Source organism: Nannospalax galili, unplaced genomic scaffold (assembly GCF_000622305.1).
Source record: "Nannospalax galili isolate Female #2095 unplaced genomic scaffold, S.galili_v1.0 scaffold781, whole genome shotgun sequence".
Lineage (NCBI taxonomy): Eukaryota > Metazoa > Chordata > Mammalia > Rodentia > Spalacidae > Nannospalax > Nannospalax galili.
The window spans coordinates 311,204-332,332 of NW_008346898.1; the positions used below are offsets into that span (position 1 = coordinate 311,204).

Genomic DNA, 21,129 nt, shown 5'->3' on the forward strand with positions numbered 1-21,129 from the left:
TTGTGCCAGAGGCATCAGAAAGTGAGAAAAGCCAGTGTTGCTTATAAAATAACAGAGTAATAGGTGAATGTGTGTGGAGGAACAGTCGACATCTAGATCTATTTCGTTTTTATTTTCTTGAGATATATTCTCTCTCTCTCTCTCTCTCTCTCTCTCTCTCTCTCTCTCTCCCTCTCCCTCTCTCTCTCACTCTCTCATATGTATGTATGGAGGCCAGAGGTCAACCTCAAGTGTCATTCCTTAGGAGCTGTCCATCTCCTTTTTTGAGACAGGGTCTGTCTTTGGTCTGGAGCTGATCAAGTAGGCTAGGCTGCCTGGCCGGTGAGTCCCAGCAATCCACTTGTCTCTGCCTCCCTGCTGCTGGGATTATAAGCATGCCACTCCACCAGGCTTCCTATGTAGGCACTGGGAATCAAATGTAGATCCTCATGCTGGGGCAGCAAAGCACTTTATGAACTGAGTCATCTTACTAGATTCCCCCCAACTTTTCTCTTCTCCTCTTTTCCTACTCTCCTCCCCTCCCTTCTCCTCGCCTCTCCTTCCCCTCCCCCTCCCCCCCAAATCTCCTCTCTTCTTCTTTCCTTTCCTAAGACAGGGTCTCACTATGTAGCCCTGGCTGGCTTGGAACTCACTACATAGACTAGGCTGCCTCAAACTTGAGGCACCCCTCCTCTCTTGGCCTCTCAGGTGCTAGGATTACATGTGTGAGTCACTATGTCTAGCCTTGGGATGTAGGTCTTAAAGTATTTTCCTACTTTATCATTACTAGGAATTTTTTTATCCTTCCATGCTGACAGAAGTTTTGCCCATACTTAGAAAGCAATACATAAATTTGTCTTTTGTGCATGAAAGATCTTTAATGCACATATCAATTTCAAGATAGTGTATGTATCTTCCTGTCCCCCATCTGTTCAAACTCTCCATCATCACTCAGGCAAAATACAAAGGAAATGAGGGGAGATCTTTGGGTCCTCTCACTGGGTTAAAATATACCTGGGCTAGGGCTACATATGACTACCCATAGAAAGGGTCTGTGGTCATATTGAAAGTTGAGGGGAAATTTTTCAAAGAGGATAGTTCAGGGAACTGGAGGGATAGCTCAGTGGTTAAGAGCACGGACTGCTCTTGCAGAGGATTCGGGTTCGATTCCCAGCACCCACATGGCAGCTACCAACCATCCTTAACTCCAGTTCCAGGGGAATCCCAAGCCCTCTTCTGACCTCCGTGACGTTGCACGACACGGGTGCACTCACACACATGCAGGCAATACACTCATACACATAAAATAAAAATAATAAATAAAATTTTAAAAAAGATAGTTCCGGAAGTCTTCAGAACCCAGGGGGGTTACAAAAAAAGCAAAAGGATTCTAGAGCCAAGGAGAAGACAAAGAATATCATATAAACGAGAGCTGAGGATGAATCAGAGTGACTCCCCAAATACACCCTGCACAGGAAGAAGAACCCAGCCAAGAATGGTGGGGTCTGAAACAGAAGTGGAGGAGGGTGGGAGGAAGCGAGTGTGGCAGGCAGAGCGCTGAAACAGCCGGAAACAGCTGCCTGCATCCCAGCCCACAGCGAGGAAGCACACATGCCGCTGTCCACGCTGCCACCAGCCCGCACCCTGCACACGGTTGCGTTCATTCATTAGATCAGTCACTGAAGGGGCCTCTCCCCATCCTCTCACATGCTCAGCATCAGCAACTCACTGGAGAAGCAAGGCCAGGAGGGAGACGGAGCCCAAAGCATGAATGAAAGCACATTTTCTGAATGGAGTGTGATCTGCTGTTGGCACTTCTAGGAAATCGAGCAAGGAAACTAAATTCAGGCCATGCAATCTGGAGCTAGACTTGTCAAGGCAGAAATAAGCAGACGGTGCACGTGAACATCAATAGCTGTACACAGTAAGGACAAGGCAGGAATTTAAAGAGACAGGTTCAACACCCCCACGAACCCTGGACTGTGTGTAAGTATCAGAAATGGGAAGGAACTTAAGTGACTCCCCAAATACAGGAAGGCATACACAGCCAGGTAGGAAGCATTCACAGAACACAGAGGGGCTGGGGTGATGGGTCAGCATGCATGCTGAGTAAGCATGAGAACCCGAGTTCAAATCCCTAGTACCCACATAAAAAGCCACATATGGTTCTGCATACAACTATAATGCTAGTGCTGTGGGGGACAGAGACACGAGGATTGCTTGGAGTCCAGGTTCAGTGAGAGATCCTGTCTCAAGGGAATAACAGGAAGAGTGATAGAGCAGGACACATGGTATCCTCCTCATGTGTGCACATGGTTATGTGCACCTCACATATATACATGCACTTATATCACACACCCACTCACACATATACACACAAAGAAAACTATAAGAATCACCCTTCTTAACTGGCTAGGTAAATTCTTCACTAAAAAAAAAAACACACTGTTAAAATTTTCCAGAATATCAATGCTACAATTCTGAACTGAAAAGATGGTTACATTTTTGGAAAAACACTCCTTAGAATAATAAAGATATACACTATCCTGCAATGCTAAGCATCTTAGTGATTACAAAGGCTAAAAAAGGGGTCAACACTGAATTCGTGTTAATGACCAAAATGTACCATTTTATAGTCGTGTGTATTCTATTTTCATGGAAAAATATCTTCCCCACTAATCTTCCCAATTGTTTTATTCTGGTAGCATCAACTTGTATAGAATAAAAAGCAAAATTTGGGGGCTGGAGCAATGGCTGAGAGGTTAAGCATTTGCTGTGTATGCATGAGGACTAGAGTTCAGAGCCCCAAACCCATATAAATGCCAGGTGGGTGTAGTTGCTTACCTGTAATTGCAGCCTTAGAAGGTGGAGATGGGGGTTCCTAGAGCAAGCTGGATGGGGACTAGTCTTACTGGCAAACTCTGGGTTTGATAAGAGACCCTGCCTCAAAGAGTAAGGTGGACGAGTGATTGAGGATGATCCCAACATCAACCACAGGCCTCTACAAGCACGTGCACCCACATACATGTGCCGAGACATGCACATGCAAACACACACACACACACACACACACACACACACACAAACACACACGAAAATGAAAAAAAAAAGCACCTCTAAATTATCAGGTCTGCAAGTAGAAAATAAAGAAAAACAGGGAATATTTCCTCTAAAATTTAATGAAAATTCATTTAAAAGGCCTCCCACGTGGGGGTGGGACAAAAGAGATGGCTCAGTGGGTGAAGGCACCTGGGGTCAAGCCTGACGACATGAATTCATCCCTAGGGCCCACATGATGAAAGGAAAGCAGCAACTCCTACAAGTTGTCCCAGCTTCCAGACACATGCTGTGGCAGCCACATTCACATACATGTACCCATCCCCAGATAAATAAATGTAATAAAAATGCTAAACAAAAAGGTATTTTTTTTTCTGATGATTGATCTGTGTCATCTTGAGGGAACAACCTTAATGATTAGTGTTTCCACAATGTTATGGTAGAACAGATTTTTATTATCTGCTTTCTCCCCTCAAAATGGATAAATTCATTTTCTCTGCACTTGGGAGCAGTTAGAGTAAATGGAAAGAGCATCACCCAAACAGGCGAAAGTGGCTGCTTACAGTTCTGCTTCCCAGGCACTAATTGACTGAGATGCTGAGATGGAGAGAGAGACACTCTGGGCCTACCTAGGCCAGTGTAGCACCCTGGGGGATGTTCTGTTTTACAGCAGACTGTCCTTATGACTAGCTCATTTTCCACTAGACACTCCTGATATCTGGATGTTGGAATGTTCCTAAAAAGGTCCAGCATTAAAGGCTTTGTCTTTAAGCACAATTGGAGGTACAGCCTAGTGGGAGGATAGGAGGTCATTGGGAGTGTATCCTCAAAGGGAAGAGTGTCTCTTCCTCTCTTTTGTTTCCTGGCCACAAGATGAGTTTTTCCTATGACTCTTGCAAACCCACAGTGATGTGCTGCCTCACTATAGGACCAAAACAACAAGGCTGAAACTTGTAAAACCATGAGACAAAATAAATATATTTTTTTCCTCTATAAGTCAGTTGTCTCAGGTATTTTGTTATAGTGATGGGACACTATCACAGAACCATATCTAAATGCATAGAGTCTGCATTTAAACCTACTGCTTTCCTTTACCATGTGGTTTAATGCATTGATTGCTTTAAAAACAAACATCAAGAATCTGTGCCACCTGATTCTAAAAGAACAAAGTATTTTCATTACTGTTAAAAAAAGAAACAAAACTTTGAGCTGGGCGTGGTGGCACACGCCTTTGGTCCCAGCACTCGGGAGGCAGAGGCAGTCAGATCTCTGAGTTCAGGGCCAGCCTGGTTTACATAGGGGGTTCCAGAACAGCCAATGGGAGACCCTGTTTCAAAAAAACCAAAAAAAAAAAAAAACCCAAAATAAAAAAAAACTTTGATATCTGTGCAGTATTAATCCCAGGCAACATATTAGCCTAAAGAAAATAACATTTACTAGATCAGATCTGATCCAGTGGCCTATGTAGTATAATAGCTCTGACCCTAAGCTTCTGGAACACCCCAAAGTGCCATGGACACATAAATATGGGAAGTGCTGCAAATTACAGTTTCCATCAGAATAAAGGCCTGAGAAGTCTTGCCGTAGTGAAATATGTTTATTCCTTCCCTTACTTAATTAGCCGTGTCATCTTTTTTTGCTGTGTATTTTGTTTTCAGGGCCTTACTCTATAGCCCAGGCTTTTCCGACCCCACTATGTAGCCCAAACTAACCTTGAATCCATGGCAGTCTTCCTTAGCCTCCTAACCCCATGCATGGCTCATGTTTGTTTCTCTCTCTCTCTCTCTCTCTCTCTCTCTCTCTCTCTCTCTCTCTCTCCCCCACCCCTTTTTGTCTTTAGATCTTAAATCATCATTATGCATGGTTCCAGATAACTTCTGTCTAAATTCTCTGGATTTCTGAGTGGTCAGTTTGATTCTATTTATGATGTCTGTTTCATGCCATGACTTTGTGCTCTCTATCACTCTTTCTGTGAGGGTCATCTTCTAGCCTGTGTCTACTGCTGCCTTCCTCATTAATGCTATCGATTGGAGGACTCCTTATCTGGCCTGGTTTATAACATGCCCCTGGCCTTTATGGCCCCTTTCTTCTCCTCATCCTTTTCTTTTTCTTTTTCTTTCTTTCTTTTTTTTTTTTTTTTTTTTTTTTTTTTTTGAGACAAGGTTTTCCTTTGTAGTTGGATTAGTTGCTTTTGCATTGCTGTGACAAAATGTCTGACAAGAACAACTTATAGAAGAGGTTTATTTTGGCTCACAGTTTTAGAGGGCTTGGTCCAGAGAGAGGGCATGGCTGAGCAGTTCAGATGGTGACGGGGGCATGTAGCAGAGACTGTTCACATCATGGTAGACTGGGAAACAGAAAAGGATACTGCCATGGGCTGGGTATGCCCTTCAAAGGTCAACTTTCAGTGACCCACTTCTGTCAGAACTCCAAAAAGTTCTCCTGAAATACTATGACCATCTGGAGAACATTCAAGCACAAGCCTGTAGGGGACACTTTAGATGCTAAGGCACAATAGTAACCCAGGCTGGACTCAAACTCACATTCCTTCTGCCTCAGTCTCAAGTGCTGTAGGGTCTGCCATGGTGGGCACATGGTTCTATTCCTAAAAAAGATCTTTACTTGTTCCCTTGCACCCCCACATCAATTATGTACCACATCAGGTATTCAGGGTGAACTGTAAAACAGAGACAATGATCATTTCCTAACTGGCTGATGATGTCTCCATGGCCCCAGAGAAGGGAACTCGCAGAGCTTCATTCTCTTACCTTACACAGTAGTTGAGCTGGCCAGCTGGTGTTCTAATTTCCTTACAAACAAAACCACCAGTCTGTGAGCTCTGCTATAATAAACACATCCTTCCCCGGACTTGACCCTGGTTCTCTCGTTATGTAATTTAGTAGTTTACACTACCTTTTAGCTGGGACTCCATGGAAGGTATGGGAGGGAGGCTTAAATAGGAGAGGGACCCAGGCCATCAGACTATGGAACACTTATCTTCTTTTTATGACAGAGAAGCCTGATAAGGCCAAGACAGAAGGAATATCCTACTCAAGACAGTTAACTGCCTTTAGAAAAATACTTCAGACTCCCTGTTACCACTCTAGGGAAGGATGCCCCACATTCGTCCTCGGTGACTGATGACAGACTCTCAGCTATGAACAGCCCTATGCTTCTGTCCACGGCTTGTCTAGGCCAACCCTGTACAACACCATCTCAAGGAGGCACAAGATGGTTTGAGGTGCTCATTGAAGAGTCCTTTCACTCTCTCTGTTCTGCTACAACTTTGTTTCTCTCTTTCATCTACATCATTAAAATGTTGTATAACAGCAGACTGTCCCTCATGGCCTTGCTTCCGTGTAAAAAGGCTGCTATTTGAACTAACAGAAAGGTGTGTCCAGGGCTGGGGCTGCAGCTGTCTGATAGTGCCTGTCTAGCATGCATGAAGCCCTGGGCTCCTTCCCTAGCATAAACACAGCATGGTGGCATACACTTATAACCCCAATACTCAGGAGGTAGAGGGCAGGAGGATCAGAAGTTCAAATCATCCTTGACTACATAGCTGCTACTTCAAGGTCAACTTGGGCTACATGAAATCCTGCCACCCAAAATACACACACACACATATACACACACGGGTGTGTTGCCTGCATGCAAGTAGGTACACCTCTGCCGTGAAGTACATGCAGAGGTCAAAAGAGGGCACTGGATCCCTTGGAATTGGAGTTATAAGTGGTTGTTAGCTGCCATGTAGGTGTTAGGAACTGAACCCAGGTTCTCTGCAGGAAGAGCCAGTGCTCTTAACTGCTGAGCCATCTCTCCAGCCCCATAAATGCATATATTTTTAAAAATTTCTTCTTCCATCACTACCTCCTTCCCCTCCCCTCTTCTTCCTCCTCCTCCCCCTCTTCCTCCTCTTCCTTCTCTCCCTCTTCCTCCTTTTCCTCCTCCTCTTCCCCCCCCTCTTCCTCCTTCTCTTCTTCCTCCCTCCTCCTCCTCTTCCCCTCCCTCCTCTTCCTCCTTCTCCTCTTCTTCCTCCTCTTCCTCCTCATCCTCTTCCCCCCGCTTGGAGACCACAGTTAAGCCTTGGCTAAATGATCAGTGGGTTTGATGGAACCAGAGTCAACTGTGCAGGAAGAACCCCTCCCTCCATCTCCCCCTCCCCCCTCCGCCCTCCCCCCTCTTCCTCCTTCTCTTCCTCCTCTCTTCCTCCCCTTCCTCCTCCCCTCCTCCTCTTCCTCTTCCCCCTCCTCCTCTTCCTCCTCCCCCCTCTTCCTCCTCCTCTTCCTCCTCCTCTTCCTCTTCCCCCTCCTCCTCCCCCTCTTCTTCCTCCTCCTCTCCCTCCTCCTCTTCCTCCCCCTCCTCTTCCTCCTTCTCCTCTTCTTCCCCCTCTTCCCCCTCCTCTTCCTCCCCCTCCTCCTCTTCCTCTTCTTTTTTCTTTGTCTCCTCCTGCTCTTCCCCCTCTTCCTTTCCCCTTTTTTAGCTACAGAATAAAAACTCCAAATCAACTACTTTGGACAACAGCCAGTCTCCTTGGCACCTTCTTTTGTGACCAACAAACTTCAGAAGGACCTGGTGGTTTTGAAGAGCTGGTTAAACAGTCCATCCTCTGGAAGAATGTCATCTTGTTGCTCTTTGTTTGCTGTGTAATTAAGATTTTTCCCATAATCAAGTTAAAGACATTTTTCCACTTCCTGGGCAAATGACGTCTCTACATAATTCTAAACACACAACCACTTGCAGTGGTAAAAATGCTTTTATGTCTTGCTAACTGGAATCATCTTAATGTAGAAAGGCTCTTGCCACAAATCAGGATGAGATGTAGGATCCAAGTAACAGGCTGGACAGTCGGCTACAGATCTAGGGGTCCCAGGTACAGACTTTCTTATATCTCTGGGCAACTGTTATCTACACAGGACATTGGTCTGCAGCGTGTGAAGCCCCAGGGGCTTCCTCCCAAAAAGAGGGGCTATGTAGGCCCTGATCCTAGTTGGGGATCTGGGGTTGGGGGGATGTTTTGCTTTTGGATATAGGACAGAAAATCTGGAGCTTGAGAAGGACATCAAAAACAGGCATTTAGGATTAAAAGACTGGGGGATAGAGAGCCCAATTAGAGAGCATTTTAGACAGGAAGAAAGAGGAAGGCAACCGATAGCATCTTCCATCCCTCCTTGGTGTAGAACTATGTTCTGAAGAAAGGGTGGGCAGAGATTGTGAGAATGTGGCTGAGCCTAAGTCAGGCAGGGTGCTGGCCTGCAGGGGTGCACCTGGAGCCAGAGGGAAAAGTTCAGATCCCTAGTGACTGGGTAGATGGAAACAGAAGATGGACTATTTTGGGGATGGAAAATAAAAGCAAGCTAATCAGGAACAACATGTTTCCTGTGGAGACTAAATGCAGACCTTGACCTCACCCCCCTGGAAGCACCCTGACCTGCCCTCCACCTGTCCTGGTGGTCATGATCTAGCTAGTGGTGATACTTACCCACAGGGTGGAAATCAGCATGCTGTACAATCAGTTGTCCCCAACCTTCTTCGATGTCAAAGTCCTGACTCCCAATGTGACAGTATTTGGAGCTGGGACTTTTAGGCAGAAATTAGGTTTAGATAATATTATGAGACTAGATTCCCCAAGATGGAATTTAATCCCTAATAAAGAGAGTGCAGAAAGCTGGCTTTCTCTCCTGACCATGTCAGGATGTGGGGAGAAACTATTTGTAAATCCAGAAGAAACTCTTCCTCAGGAACTGAGCAGCTCTCAGCCGTGATCTTGGACGTTCAGCCTTCAGAGAGGGCAAGAAATACATCCCTGTTGTTTTAAGTCCTCTGGTCTATGGTCTTTTGTTCTAGAGGTTGAGCCAAGACAGCACAGGTAACTGCAGAGTGAGTTCTACTGTCCCTCAGCTTAGCTTAAATGCCACATTTCCCCAGAAATCTCCCCAAATTTCACTTACACTGCATTTCTCGCCAACTATAACATTTATATATAATGCAGGCCTCCATTGAAATACTCACAGGCTATCCTTGGCTACAGAGAGTTTGAAGCCAGCCTGGGATACATGAAACCCTCTCTTAATAAATAAATAAATGAATAATTGGGGCTGGAAAGATGGTTCAGCAGTTAAGAGCACTGGCTGATCTTGCAGAGGACCAGGGTTTGAGTCCCAGCATCCACGTGGCAACTAACAACTATCTGTAACTCCAATTCCAGGGGATCCAACACCTTCTCTGACCTCCAAGGGCACTGCATGGCACGGGTGCACTTACAGGCATGCAGGCAATATGTTCATACACATAAAAAAAATTAAAAATGAATAAATAATTAAATAAATAAATTCTTCCAAACCACCACCATAAAAAAAAATTATAAGTGCTAGGATGTGGTTCTACTGGTTTAGTGCTTGTCTAGCATTCATGAAGTTCTGGGTTCAATCCCCAGTGCTATATAAACTGGACATGATGACACACACCTGCAATTCCAGCATGCAAGAGGTAGAGGCAGTAGGATCTGAAGTTCAAGGGTCATTTTCTATTATATAGTGAGTTTGAGGCCAGCCTAGGCTACTTGAGACCCTGTCTCAACATCAAGAACAGCCAGTGAGATGGTGCAGTGGGTAAATACACTTGCCATGAAAGCCAGATGACATGCGTTAGATTCCCTAGAACCCACAATGGAAGGAGAGAACTAACTCCCACAAGTTGTCCTCTGACCTCTACACACGTTCCAGAGCATGGGCATACTCACGCTTTCACACACAAACCATAAACATTACACACAAGAATAGTAAAAAATAAAATAAAAAGTCTTGACACTTATGTCTTCATCTGTTCCCATTTATCACCCCCACCCTCCATCTCACCCCTGTGCCAATCCTTATGGAGGGAGGGAAGTGCCCTTCTAGTGGTTCCTGCACAGGAGAGGCCTTTCAATGATTCCGCAAAGCACTTGACGGGCCTTGGAGTTCCTGTCGATGCCAAGTGTAGGCTAGGATCCTGGGTTAGATACTTCCTTCTGCTTCTTCATGTTTTGTCCAGAGGGTGTCTGTTCTTATAACCTGATTATATACTTGAGTTCTAACCCCAGCTCTGCCACACCGCCACCTTTCCTCTATAGGGGCACCAGAGAGAATACAAGATAACAGCCTTTTAGAGTAACTGTGCCCATACAGGAGGTACTTCTACAGCAAGTTTTCCTCTCTCTCTCTCTCTCTCTCTCTCTCTCTCTCTCTCTCTCTCACCATTTATCTGAAAATTCAAATGGAACTACAGCCCATACTTCCATTTGAAGGTTGACGACTTTGCCTCCTAGTACCATGTGAGTATTCCCGCCTAAGACTGCTGTATTGCCCTTGCCTGTCTCTGCATTAGACACCCTGTAGCCCTGACTCTAAAAGCCAAGGCCCTGATCCAGAGGCCAGGGGCCTTTCCTTAATGTTCTGGTGGCTTGTCAGACCAGATTCCCCTTGGTGTTCATTCTTTCCTGCCTCCAGTCTGAACTTCAGCTGGTACCTCGGCTTGCTGCTGTGCAGCCTGGTGGGGCAAGTCTGCGACCAGCTGAGTCCCTTCAGCCTCTGTAAGACCCCAGGGTTTGCAGATGACTCTCAGGCTTTGACAAGGATGTTCAGTTATTTGCCACCAGATTATGACCCCAGAGACAGAGGGAACTGATCAATGGTGTCATCAAGAATGATGTTTTGCACATGTGGGCACTAGCACTTGTGAATGCCTGCTGACTTCATACCGAAAGATTGCAATGCACAGACTGGAGGGAGAAAGAATTTTCAAAAGGAGGGCAGAATAATGTGAGGGTAAGTGAAATGTTGAGTTAAACAGAAAGGCATGTGATAGAAAAGTGGACAAATAGAATGAACTTCCCCTTGATGTCTTGTGCCCCCAGACTTTCTTGAACAGGAATAAAATAACTCAGTCTCTTTATAAGCCTCATTAAGCTGCAGGAATACTGCTGAGGCAAAGGCCCCATATCAGTAGAGGTACCAGCCACTGGAAGGTTTACAGGGAGGGAGGCCCACTATAAAGCGTCAATGGGGGAAGTGCACTGGCCCACAGGATAGTGGGGTCAAGAGTCGTGTTTGCCTTCTGTTTCCAGAACCTGGGCATGCCTGTGAGGGAGTTTCTAGATTGGATCAATAGAGGTAGGAAGACTTATCCTAAATGTGAGTGCCATCATTCCATGAGCTGGGGTTCTGAACTGAATAAAATGGAGAAAGGGAGCTGGACATCAGCATTCATCTCTCTCTGCTTCCTGACTGGAGATGCAGTGTGGCCAGCTGCCTCACACTCCTGTCACCATGCCATCCCCTCCATGATGGGCTGTATTGCCTCTAACTGTAAACCAAAATAAACCCTTCTTTCTGTAAGCTGCTTCTTATAAGGGACTAGGTAACAGCAATGAGGAAAGTAACTAACATGTCCATGTTCTTAAGAAACGACCCAGTATCACTAAGGATTGTTCAAATTTCATTTCCCTGTCAATATTATCTGTCATGTCTACATTTTATGCCCTGTCACGAGCTCATAGTGAATGAGTGACATCGCTATGGGGTCAAATCAAGGTGACTTAATTCTAAGGCTCAGTAGGTAAACAACTGCGTTTGTGTTGTTATACAGGCAAGAACTCTCTTGTCCACATTGATTACATGTCAAATGAAAAGTCTAGGTACAAGCTTTCAGAGAAGTGGGAAGAAGGATAGCATCAGAGATCAACTCCCTAGACAACCAATACCTTCCAGAACAATGGCTGGAATCCTGTCTGTCTTTAACAGCACTAAGCTCCCCTGCAGTGTCTATCAGGAGGATGGCAGCTCTCGATATCGTACAACACATGAACAAGTATATGCTGAATATTGACCGTGTACCAAGCAGCAGGCTAATATTTCAAAGCATTATTTAATACAATTGTCACAACACTTTCATCAGGTAGTTTTTATATTTTTCCCACTAACAAATGAAAATGTAAGCCATTTGAAGATATTAGAGGCAACATTCAATCAACTCCAAAGTCTACCTCCTGAGTGTATGTATGTGTGTGTGTGTGTGTGTGTGTGTGTGTTGTATATATGTGTTTGTTGCACATATGCATGTAGGTGCATTTGTATGCATGTGCTGTGCAAGTCATGGAAATCAGAGGTTGATGGTGGGTGTCTTCTTTGACCTATCTCCAGCATATTCTATAGATACGGTCTTTTATTAGCTCAATGATTCAGTTAGGCTGGCTGGCCAATGGGTTTCAGAGAGTCTCTATACACTACCACCCAGCACTAGGGTTACAGATGTGTATCACTGCACCCAGCACTGGGGTTATAAATGTGGGTACTAGGGATCTGAACTTAGGTCTTCATGCTTGTACAGTAAGCACTTTAACCAACTGACCCAGCTCCCTAGTCCCCCAGGGGCCAAATTTGGTCTGTGTAAATGTGATCGTGCCCGTGTTTACACATTACCTCTGACTTCATTGGCAATGACAGACACCATTATGACCCACAGGGAGAAAATATTAATGAAGTGATTTCCTGAAATGTTCTCCAGTCTCCATGTGAGATCACTGAATCCTTCTGCTAACAGGTCTAGGAGGAAAGATTTCTCCCCAATTTTAGGAGACAAAAAAGCAGGTTCAGGAAAGTTAAGCTGCTTGCTTTAGCGTTCCTAAATTTTTCTTTTTTCTTTTTGTCTTTTTGAGACAGGGTCTCTCTGTAGCCTTAGCTGGCCTGGAACTCACTATATAGCCCACGCTGGCCTTGACCTCACAGAGATCCGCCTGCCTCTGTCTCCCGAGTGCTGGGATTAAAGACGTCCTAAATTTTTAAATTTGAATTTTGCCCTAGAGTTGTTGCCCTTTTTTGAAAGTTGGGGGCATTAGGTAAAAATTACTATCTATTTCTATTATTTTATAAAAAGAAATGACAGTTAATACTCTAATATGAGATGAAGTAATGACCAACAGTACTGTTGGTGAAATAAATTTAATTTTATAGAAAACTTCAAATACTTAACAACATCCCCTACACAGATACTTTTCTTTTTTTCATTCAGCAGAAGATATGTGAGAGCTGGGGCCAGCCTGGGTGGAGGAAGTGGAAATCAGGACACCAGCTACCGAGCAACTCCAGCCAGCAAGTGGGAAACCAGGGAACACCCAGGTCTATCAGACTTCAGGACCCAGGTAACCCTTTCCGATGCTCCTCCCTCCCTCCCAGCCATTCTGTCATTCCATAATCATTTATGAGTACCTAATAAGTGTAAAGTGCTCCACTTACATCAAGGACATGATAAATAATGTGCTCCATTTACATCAAGGACATGATAAATAATGTTCCTCTACATTTTACATTGCCCCCCTCGCCCAGTTTTTTGACTGAAATAAAAAAACTCAACTTTGATCACAACTCAGTTTAGCATTTTGTTGTTAGGATAGCTTGACCTGTGGGCCACCAGGGAAGATGACCCAAAAGAAAATAACACAACACAATAACAGTATTTTAGGGCCTGTCTCTTAGGACAGGAGAAAAAAATTAAATTATTATTTAAAAGATATTTTTAAATGTTTTGTTTTGTTTTTGGTCTTTTGAGACAGGGTCTCCCTGCAGCCCCAGCTGGCCTGGAATTCACTAAGTAGACTAGGCTGGACTTGAACTCACAGAGTTACGTCTGCCTCTGCCTGCCAAGTATTGGAATTAAAGGTATGCACCACCATGCCTGGCTATTTTTTCAATATTTTATTTATTATTTTTATTTTATATGTATGAGTTTTTTGCTTGCATGCATGTAAGTGCACCACATGTGTGCAATGTCCACAGAGGCCAAAAGAGGGTGTCAAATCCCCTGAAATCTGGAGTTACAGACAGTTGTTAGCTACCACGTGAGTGCTGGGAATCGAACCCAGGTCCTCTGGAAGAACAGCAAGTGTTTTTCACCACTAAGTCATCTCTCTAGCCTGAGATTAAATTATTTTAAGTCACATAAACAAAGGACTCTGTCATGAGTATGATCCTTTGCGTATGTATCTTCCCAATACACAAGCCCCTCCCTCCACCCAAACACCACATTATCTTTCCTAACACATTGCTAGACACTGTTCTTATATTATAGTCAGTCAGGTTATTTAAGAATTACAAGAGTAAGTTAATTATGTAAAGTGACTATTATGGCACTTTGAATTACATTAATATTCTTGAAAAAAATAAGACCACTGAGATGATTGTATTATATATAAAGCTATATAATAGCCTACATTTAAATATTTCTTATTCTGAATTATTCCTTTTTATTAAAACTACTACATCAACAAGATAAATATGAGGCATAGACCAATTAGTCCATGGATCAGACAGAGCATTTTAAAAATTAAATGAAACTTACTGTGTATTCTGATTCCAGACATTCAGATGGTGACACGGGAAAGAAAAGAAGAACAATGAATTAGATCAGTGATACTGAACACAAACCACACAACTAACAAATACCAGCAAGTTACAATCGTAAAAATGTGCTAAAGAAACATCTAACAATCTTCCATAAATACTGAATATTTCCACATTGGCTTTGAAACTTCATCACATGACGCTCCTGTGGTTGACCAGATAAGGTCAGTGAGACAAAATTCAATTAGTCTATAGGTTTGCAGCTAATTAAAAACCCAGCATTGGTATTCTAAAAGCAGAATTAAGTACTAATAATTCCAGTAGAACATTTCATTAACCACAGAAGAAATCTTTTAGGTGGAAAAGCAGCTTTTACAACTATTATGAAGAGCTTGTTAAGATGTTGAAGCAGGATCCTGAACTTTGTGTGTGAGCTGGAATGAAATCTTCAGAATGGGAGGGCAGGGGAGGCAGTTTCTTGGACATTATTCAATATAGAGATTTTTTTTTTTTAAATCATTGCATTACAGGGATAGTGATATTAAAGAATTTCACATTCTCTGAGCAGGCAGAGGGGAGGTGGCAGGAAACTAAACAGAAAATTTTATAGAAATGATGATCTTTTGGGGCAGGCTGTAAAATAAAAACAAGCCAAACTGAACAACTTGTTCATGACAAACTACAGGGAAAAATATGGATAAGGAAATCCATAGAGCTATAAAGCTCTATTTTCGTTCTCCAGAGCACCCACAAGGCCCTGCAGGGAGAGTCAGCCCTCACTGAGTGAAATTCCACGACTGCTATATCTCTGCATTTCTTCATGTGGCTGGACTTACCTGTAATTGTGTAGGGATAATAGTTCCAAGCCTTCTCAGTCACATAAAATATTTTGGGGACAACAGCTCTAGCCCAACTAGGAAGTTTGCTAAGAAGAAAGAAGGAAAAAAAATATATAATTAAAAGTCTGTTCAGAGTCTTATTGCAACTTTCTGGATACAATGGTACCGCCATCAGGGTAATTCTGAGGTGTCTCCTCTCCTTGCCCATCCTTACCCATCTCCCTGGTTTTTATCGTAGTTAGTGAGTCCCTGTATACATTTATGTGCTCTCACAATGCATAAGGCAGACAGCCTGGCTTGGAGGAGGAAGGCGCCAAGGGCTGTAAGTCTTTCCTCTTTGACTGAATGTAAGAATTAGGCCCTGGGAGGCACCATATTTGGAGTTTGGCCAATTTGGCCTTTGCCACAGGGAAATGGTATGGGAAAAGTGGTTTAAAGGATGCTTAAGCTCAAATAGGGTGGAGACAGGCCAATGCTAGGGACAGGCTTCAGCCCAACAACCCATATGAGCAGCCTTTGAAAAAGGACAACAGGGCTGGGGGCATGGCACAGTGGGGAGAAGTGCTTGTAGCTTGAGTCTGATAGCCTGAGTTCAGATCCCCAGAACCCACATAAAAAAAGCTAGATGAGGTAGTGCACATCTGTGATCCAGTGCTCCTATTCCAGATGGGAGGTGGAGACAGGAGAATCTTCTGAGCTTGGCCCAGCTAGCCTGGTATACTCACCACAGAGGCAGAAACGATAAGAGAGACTCTGCCTCAAATCAAACAGACAGATGGAAGATGAAGGTGTCCTTTCACGTGTGCACCTGCACTCACATATACACGTCATACACACACCATACACAAACATACAGTGTTTACAAACACAGATAATATACACACATATTGTATACATACCAAAAACAAATAAAAATTAAAAGAAGAAAACAAAGAGAAAAGGACGAAAGCCATAAAGAGTGGAAACATGACTGCGTGAAGAGTAACAAGAAACAGTGCCTTTGGGGCTGAAACGGGCTGAAACGGGCTGACTTGCCCCTGTTTTAATCTTCAGGGCCTGTGAATATGATCTTGTATGAAGCTGTAGTCTTTCTAAAAAGCATCTATTCTAATTTCTATTCATATGTGCTTGTGTCTATGTAAGTATAAGCTGTATGTATGTGGGTACTTGCGGAGGCTAGAAGAGGGCTTCAGATATTTTGGAGCTAGAATTACAGGGAGTTGTGGGTCACTCAACATGGGTGTTGAGGACATAACTTGGGTCCTCTTCAGGGGCAGCAGGTGCTTTTAGCCACTGAGCCATCTCTCTGGCCCCTGGAGATAGAGAGTTTGCAGGTGTAACTAAGGAGCTGAAGATGAGATTATCTTGGATCCAGTGACTGGTATCTCTAGAAATGAAAGAGGAGGCCAGGGATGGTGGCACATACTTTTAATCCGCACTTGGGAAGCAGAGGCAGGTGGATCTCTGTGAGTTCAAAGCCAGCCTGTCTACATAGTGAGTTTCAGGCCAGGGAGATCCTGTCTTAAAAAGACCAAAAAAATTAAATTAAATTAAATTAAAATAAAATAAAATAAAAATAAATAAATGAAAGAGGGAGATTTGGGACTCAAAGCCACAGAGAAGATGCCATGTGAAGACGGCCGCAGAAATCAGAATGACGTATCCACAGGCCAAGGAAGTTGCCAACAACTGTTGCAGAAAGACCAGAAGCCACGAAAGAGGCACACAGTAGATTTCCTTGCCGAGGCCCCCAAAGGAATCAATACTTTCAACACCTTTATTTTGGACTTCCGGCCCTCAGAACTATGAAACGTGTTCCTTTAAGCCACCCAGTTTGTGGAAAATTGTCATGTGAGCCCTAAGAAATGAAATCCAATGACAGAGCCACTCCTCTGGTGCAAGGTCATGGTCAGCCATGTACAGAAAACAGATTCTCAACAGGAACAGGTCTCATGGCCATTTGTAACCAAATACAAATTAGGTTTGGTTTTCCTTCAGAGGCAAACTCTACAGAATAGTGCAAGGGCACAGCACTCCTTATCCATCCCTTGTAGTAGTGAAGGGAATATGTAAGACTAGTTCTTTAAAAGTATGTATGCTCATGATTTTATGTTCTCCTGCACTATAACCAGGGGCTCCCTTCCTTCACAGAGGTAGTTGAGTCTGGGGTACTAATGTCTAGCAGGGGATCAGACCTCAGGAGATAACAAACTCTCAGCTTTTTAGGCCTGCATGTTGGCAGTAAAGGGGATGAAGAAGCCGTTTTGAGGAGACTGCGAAGAAAGCTCAGTGCTTGCTGTAAAAGCATGAGGTCTCATACACAAACATGTGAAAAAGCCAGATATGATAGTATAGCTTTGAAATCCCAGCACTGGGGAGGCAAAGACAGAGGGATCCCAGGGGCACTTGGGCTAGTTAGTCTAGCCTAATGGACAAGTTCCAGCAAAAGCGAGAGACCCCATCTCAAAAGCCAAGGTAGACAGTTGCTGAGCAATGACACCTGCAGCTGGTATCTACATGTGTAGGCACGTGCATACATGCATGTGCACACACACACACACACACAGAGTTGTGAACGTCAAGCTGCAATAACTAAGAAAATGAAAATATCAAGCTAGCGGAGCCCTGTGGGGATGAATTTTCATTGTCAACCTGACTGGCTTTGGAGTCACATAGGAGACATCTCTGTGTATATCTGTGAGGCGTTTCCAGAGACATTCATCTGAGGTGGGAAGATTCATGACAAATATGGGTGGCACCATCCCATGGGCTGGGGTCCAGGACTGAGTAAAAAGGAGGAAAGAAGCTAAGCACCAGACTGCATCTCTCTCTACTTGTTGATGGTAGACATGGTGTGACCACTTGCCCCCTATTCCCACCAGCATTGCCTTTCCTGCTGGATAGAAGGACTGTGCCCCCAAACTGTGAGGCAAAGTAAATCCTTCCTTCCTTGAATTGCTTGTCAGTTATTTTTTCCACAGTGTGACTAACACAAGCCCTAAAATCTCAGCCCCACCTCCTCTTCTATGGAATAAAATGACAAGCAGAGTCAGTAAAATACTGAGTACCTGGTAGGCCTTCTCAAAGTCTCTCTCATTTCTGAGAGTATCAAGGCCTATCTTTTGGAAAAGACAAACACATATTTTCAATAGTTAGCTGGACTTCACTCAAAGTTCTGGGCTGTTTGTCAGGGTCCAAACAAATAGGGGCAGGAGGGTAGGACTCTCAGCTCTCCCCAAAACTGGGTGATCAGCACTTGAAGGCCTTTGTTCTCTCAAATGGGCGTGAGGAGGGAGCCGAAGACGCCCTGAAGACTAAGGCAGCATCTTTCACTGTAAAATTGCCCCTGCAGTGGCTGCCACTCATTTACCTTGTATTCAGGTTTTTCAAAAGGCGGCAGCTCCCTGACAGGGTTTTGTTATTTTTTTTAATATAGATTTTGCTGATGATTGATTCCACCAGTTCCGGACGCTGGAGTGCAACTGAGGTTGACGTGGGCTGGGGAAATCCCACTGGCTGGTTTGCATTTAACACACATGAGCCAGACTTCCTCTGGTCTCCTTCCTGTTTGTGCCCATAGCCCAGAGTGATATGTGGACAGTGGAGGGACACATGGATTCTAGTCACAGGCAATTATTTCCTGAGTTTTTTTAGAGACAAAGTTTCATATAGCCCAGGCTGGCTTTGAACTTGTTATGTAGTTTAAGATGACCTTGAACTTCTGATTCTCTTGCCTGTACTTCTGGAGTGCTGGGGATGCAGGCATGCACTACCATGCCTGGTATATGTAGTGCTGGGAATCGAACCCAAGGTTTTGTGCATGCTAGGCAGGCTCTCTACCAACTGAGCTATATCTTCAGCCCCTTCAGGTGCCCCTAATGGCCTGAAGTAGGGTTGGAGACTCTCCCTTAATGAAGCACAGCATTATTTAGCTTAGACAAAGTGCATGCATCCCTACAGCCTCAGGACCCATTCTCCACTGTCCTCTTTCAGGGAGTGGCTCCATCTCTACCTCACATCTCAAAGGTACTGGGCTCCTCCCATGTAAGTCTCTGGGGTCTGATCCCGCCTTCTCTCCATAGTGCATTCCCTATAGCATTTTAAAAGCCTCTTAGCAGAACTGTTCTCCTAAGTAACCATCATTTTCTGGTAGGAAGATGAAAGCCACTGGCAAGTTTCCACTCACTTTGAGACTTCCTATTCCGCAAATGGATAGGACTCCAGATTCTACAATTTTAATTTTTGCTGTTTCATCCCCAACTCATGCAGGGTAGGTAGCAACATGATCCATAACGTTTTCTGATAAAATGTTCTAAAAACCCACAGTCATTCAACCAACATGGTGGTTACAATTTACACTACTGTCCCTCTTTAGTCTGGGAGAGCAATCTTAGTGTAAGCCACCTACTGGGTCAAGTACAGGAGGCATTTACAACAAGCTTCATAATGTGCTTGCTATAGCTTGGATGTGGTGGCGGTTATTACTGATTGTCAATGTGTCAAAATCTAGAATTATTGGGTGACAGGTCTCTGGGCATGCCTATGGGGGATTATTTTGGTTATGTTAATTGAAGAGAGAAGACTGACCCATTGTGGGCAGCACCCTTCCATGGCTGGGATCTTGAACAGTATAAACAGAGATGGGGAGCTGAGCAGCAGCCTGTCTTTGTACTTCTCCACTACCTGACTGTGGGTGGGATGTGACCAGCTGCTTCAAGCTCCTGCTGCCTTGATTGTACCTCAAACTATGAGCCACAATAAATTCTTCCTCCCTTAGGTTACTTTTGTCAGAGTATTTTACTAGAGCAACAGAAAAAGAAATTAAGACAGATGTTAAAAGTCTCCCAAAGGTCCATGAGTTTAAGGCTTGATCCTCAGGGTAGTACTATGGGAGATGGTGGGATCTTTTGGAAAGGGAGCCCACTAAAAGGAAGATGAGTCATTAGGGAAGAACCTGCTGTTAGGGTTGTGCAGCCCGGGCCCTTCCTCTTCCTCTTTTAGCTCCTGGTTACAAGTGAGTTTCTTTTGACATATACTCTCTCCTCCCCCACTGCCACTTGACACCCCAGATGCCTAAAGCAACAGGGCCACTCCATCATGTTCTGGAACCTCTAACACTGTGAGGTACAATAAAACTTTTCTTGTTATAAGTTCATTATCTCAGGTATTTGATTATGGTGACAGGAAGCTGACTAACAGTGCTATTTAAGTACTGTTAAGCCCTTCTTTCAGTCCCCAGCTTCCCCAGAACCCACCATTATTTGAATCATTTTGGTCTGACAAAGTAAAATTTATTTTCCCTGCAGCAATGATTTAGCAGGACCTGCAAAGGAAAATGGAATTAAATTAGTCCCTGCTGTTGCTGTCACTTGTGTGATGTACACTGTCACATAACCTACAATCCTAAGAGAAAGTCTGTCACTCAAAGTCACTACTAGGTGTCAAACAAGAGACTTTCTTCTAGAAAGGCAGAGAGCTTGAATCAAGTCCTTGGTCCACACACGGGCCTGGATAGAACCTCACAATAGCCTATCTGGCCAACACCCTAGCTTTAGCAACACTAGACTCTAGATTCAGAAAACATGCTGGCATGGGGTGATGGCTACACCTGTATCAGTGTCCCCACATGCCTTTGTTGACATCACTGACAGAAAAACTTCAAAACACTTGCTCTCTGTGCGCATGTGCCTGTGTGTCTAGAGGCTAGAGGAAGACCTCCAGCTGTCCTAACTTAGGTCCACCATCTTTTGATACAGAGTCTCTCACTGGCCTGGAATTGGCCAAGTAGGTCAGACCGGCTGGCCAGCAAAGAGCCCAAGGGATTTGTTTCCTCCTGCCTCCCCAGCGCTGGGGTTACAAGGATATACAGCCATGCCTAG

General features: G+C 44.2%; 1 protein-coding gene across 2 annotated transcripts in view; it reads right to left on the reverse strand.

The window, feature by feature from the left end:
• Positions 1-21,129, reverse strand: part of Pitpnc1 (phosphatidylinositol transfer protein cytoplasmic 1) — a 337,842-nt gene that overhangs the window by 132,606 nt on the left and 184,107 nt on the right. For both annotated transcript variants that reach the window (XM_008843193.2, XM_008843192.2), the window contains exons 3-4: positions 15,248-15,336; positions 14,410-14,417 (exon numbers count right to left, since the gene is read on the reverse strand). In XM_008843193.2, the coding sequence (XP_008841415.1) occupies positions 14,410-14,417; positions 15,248-15,336 (97 nt within the window). The remainder of the gene's footprint in view (positions 1-14,409; positions 14,418-15,247; positions 15,337-21,129) is intronic.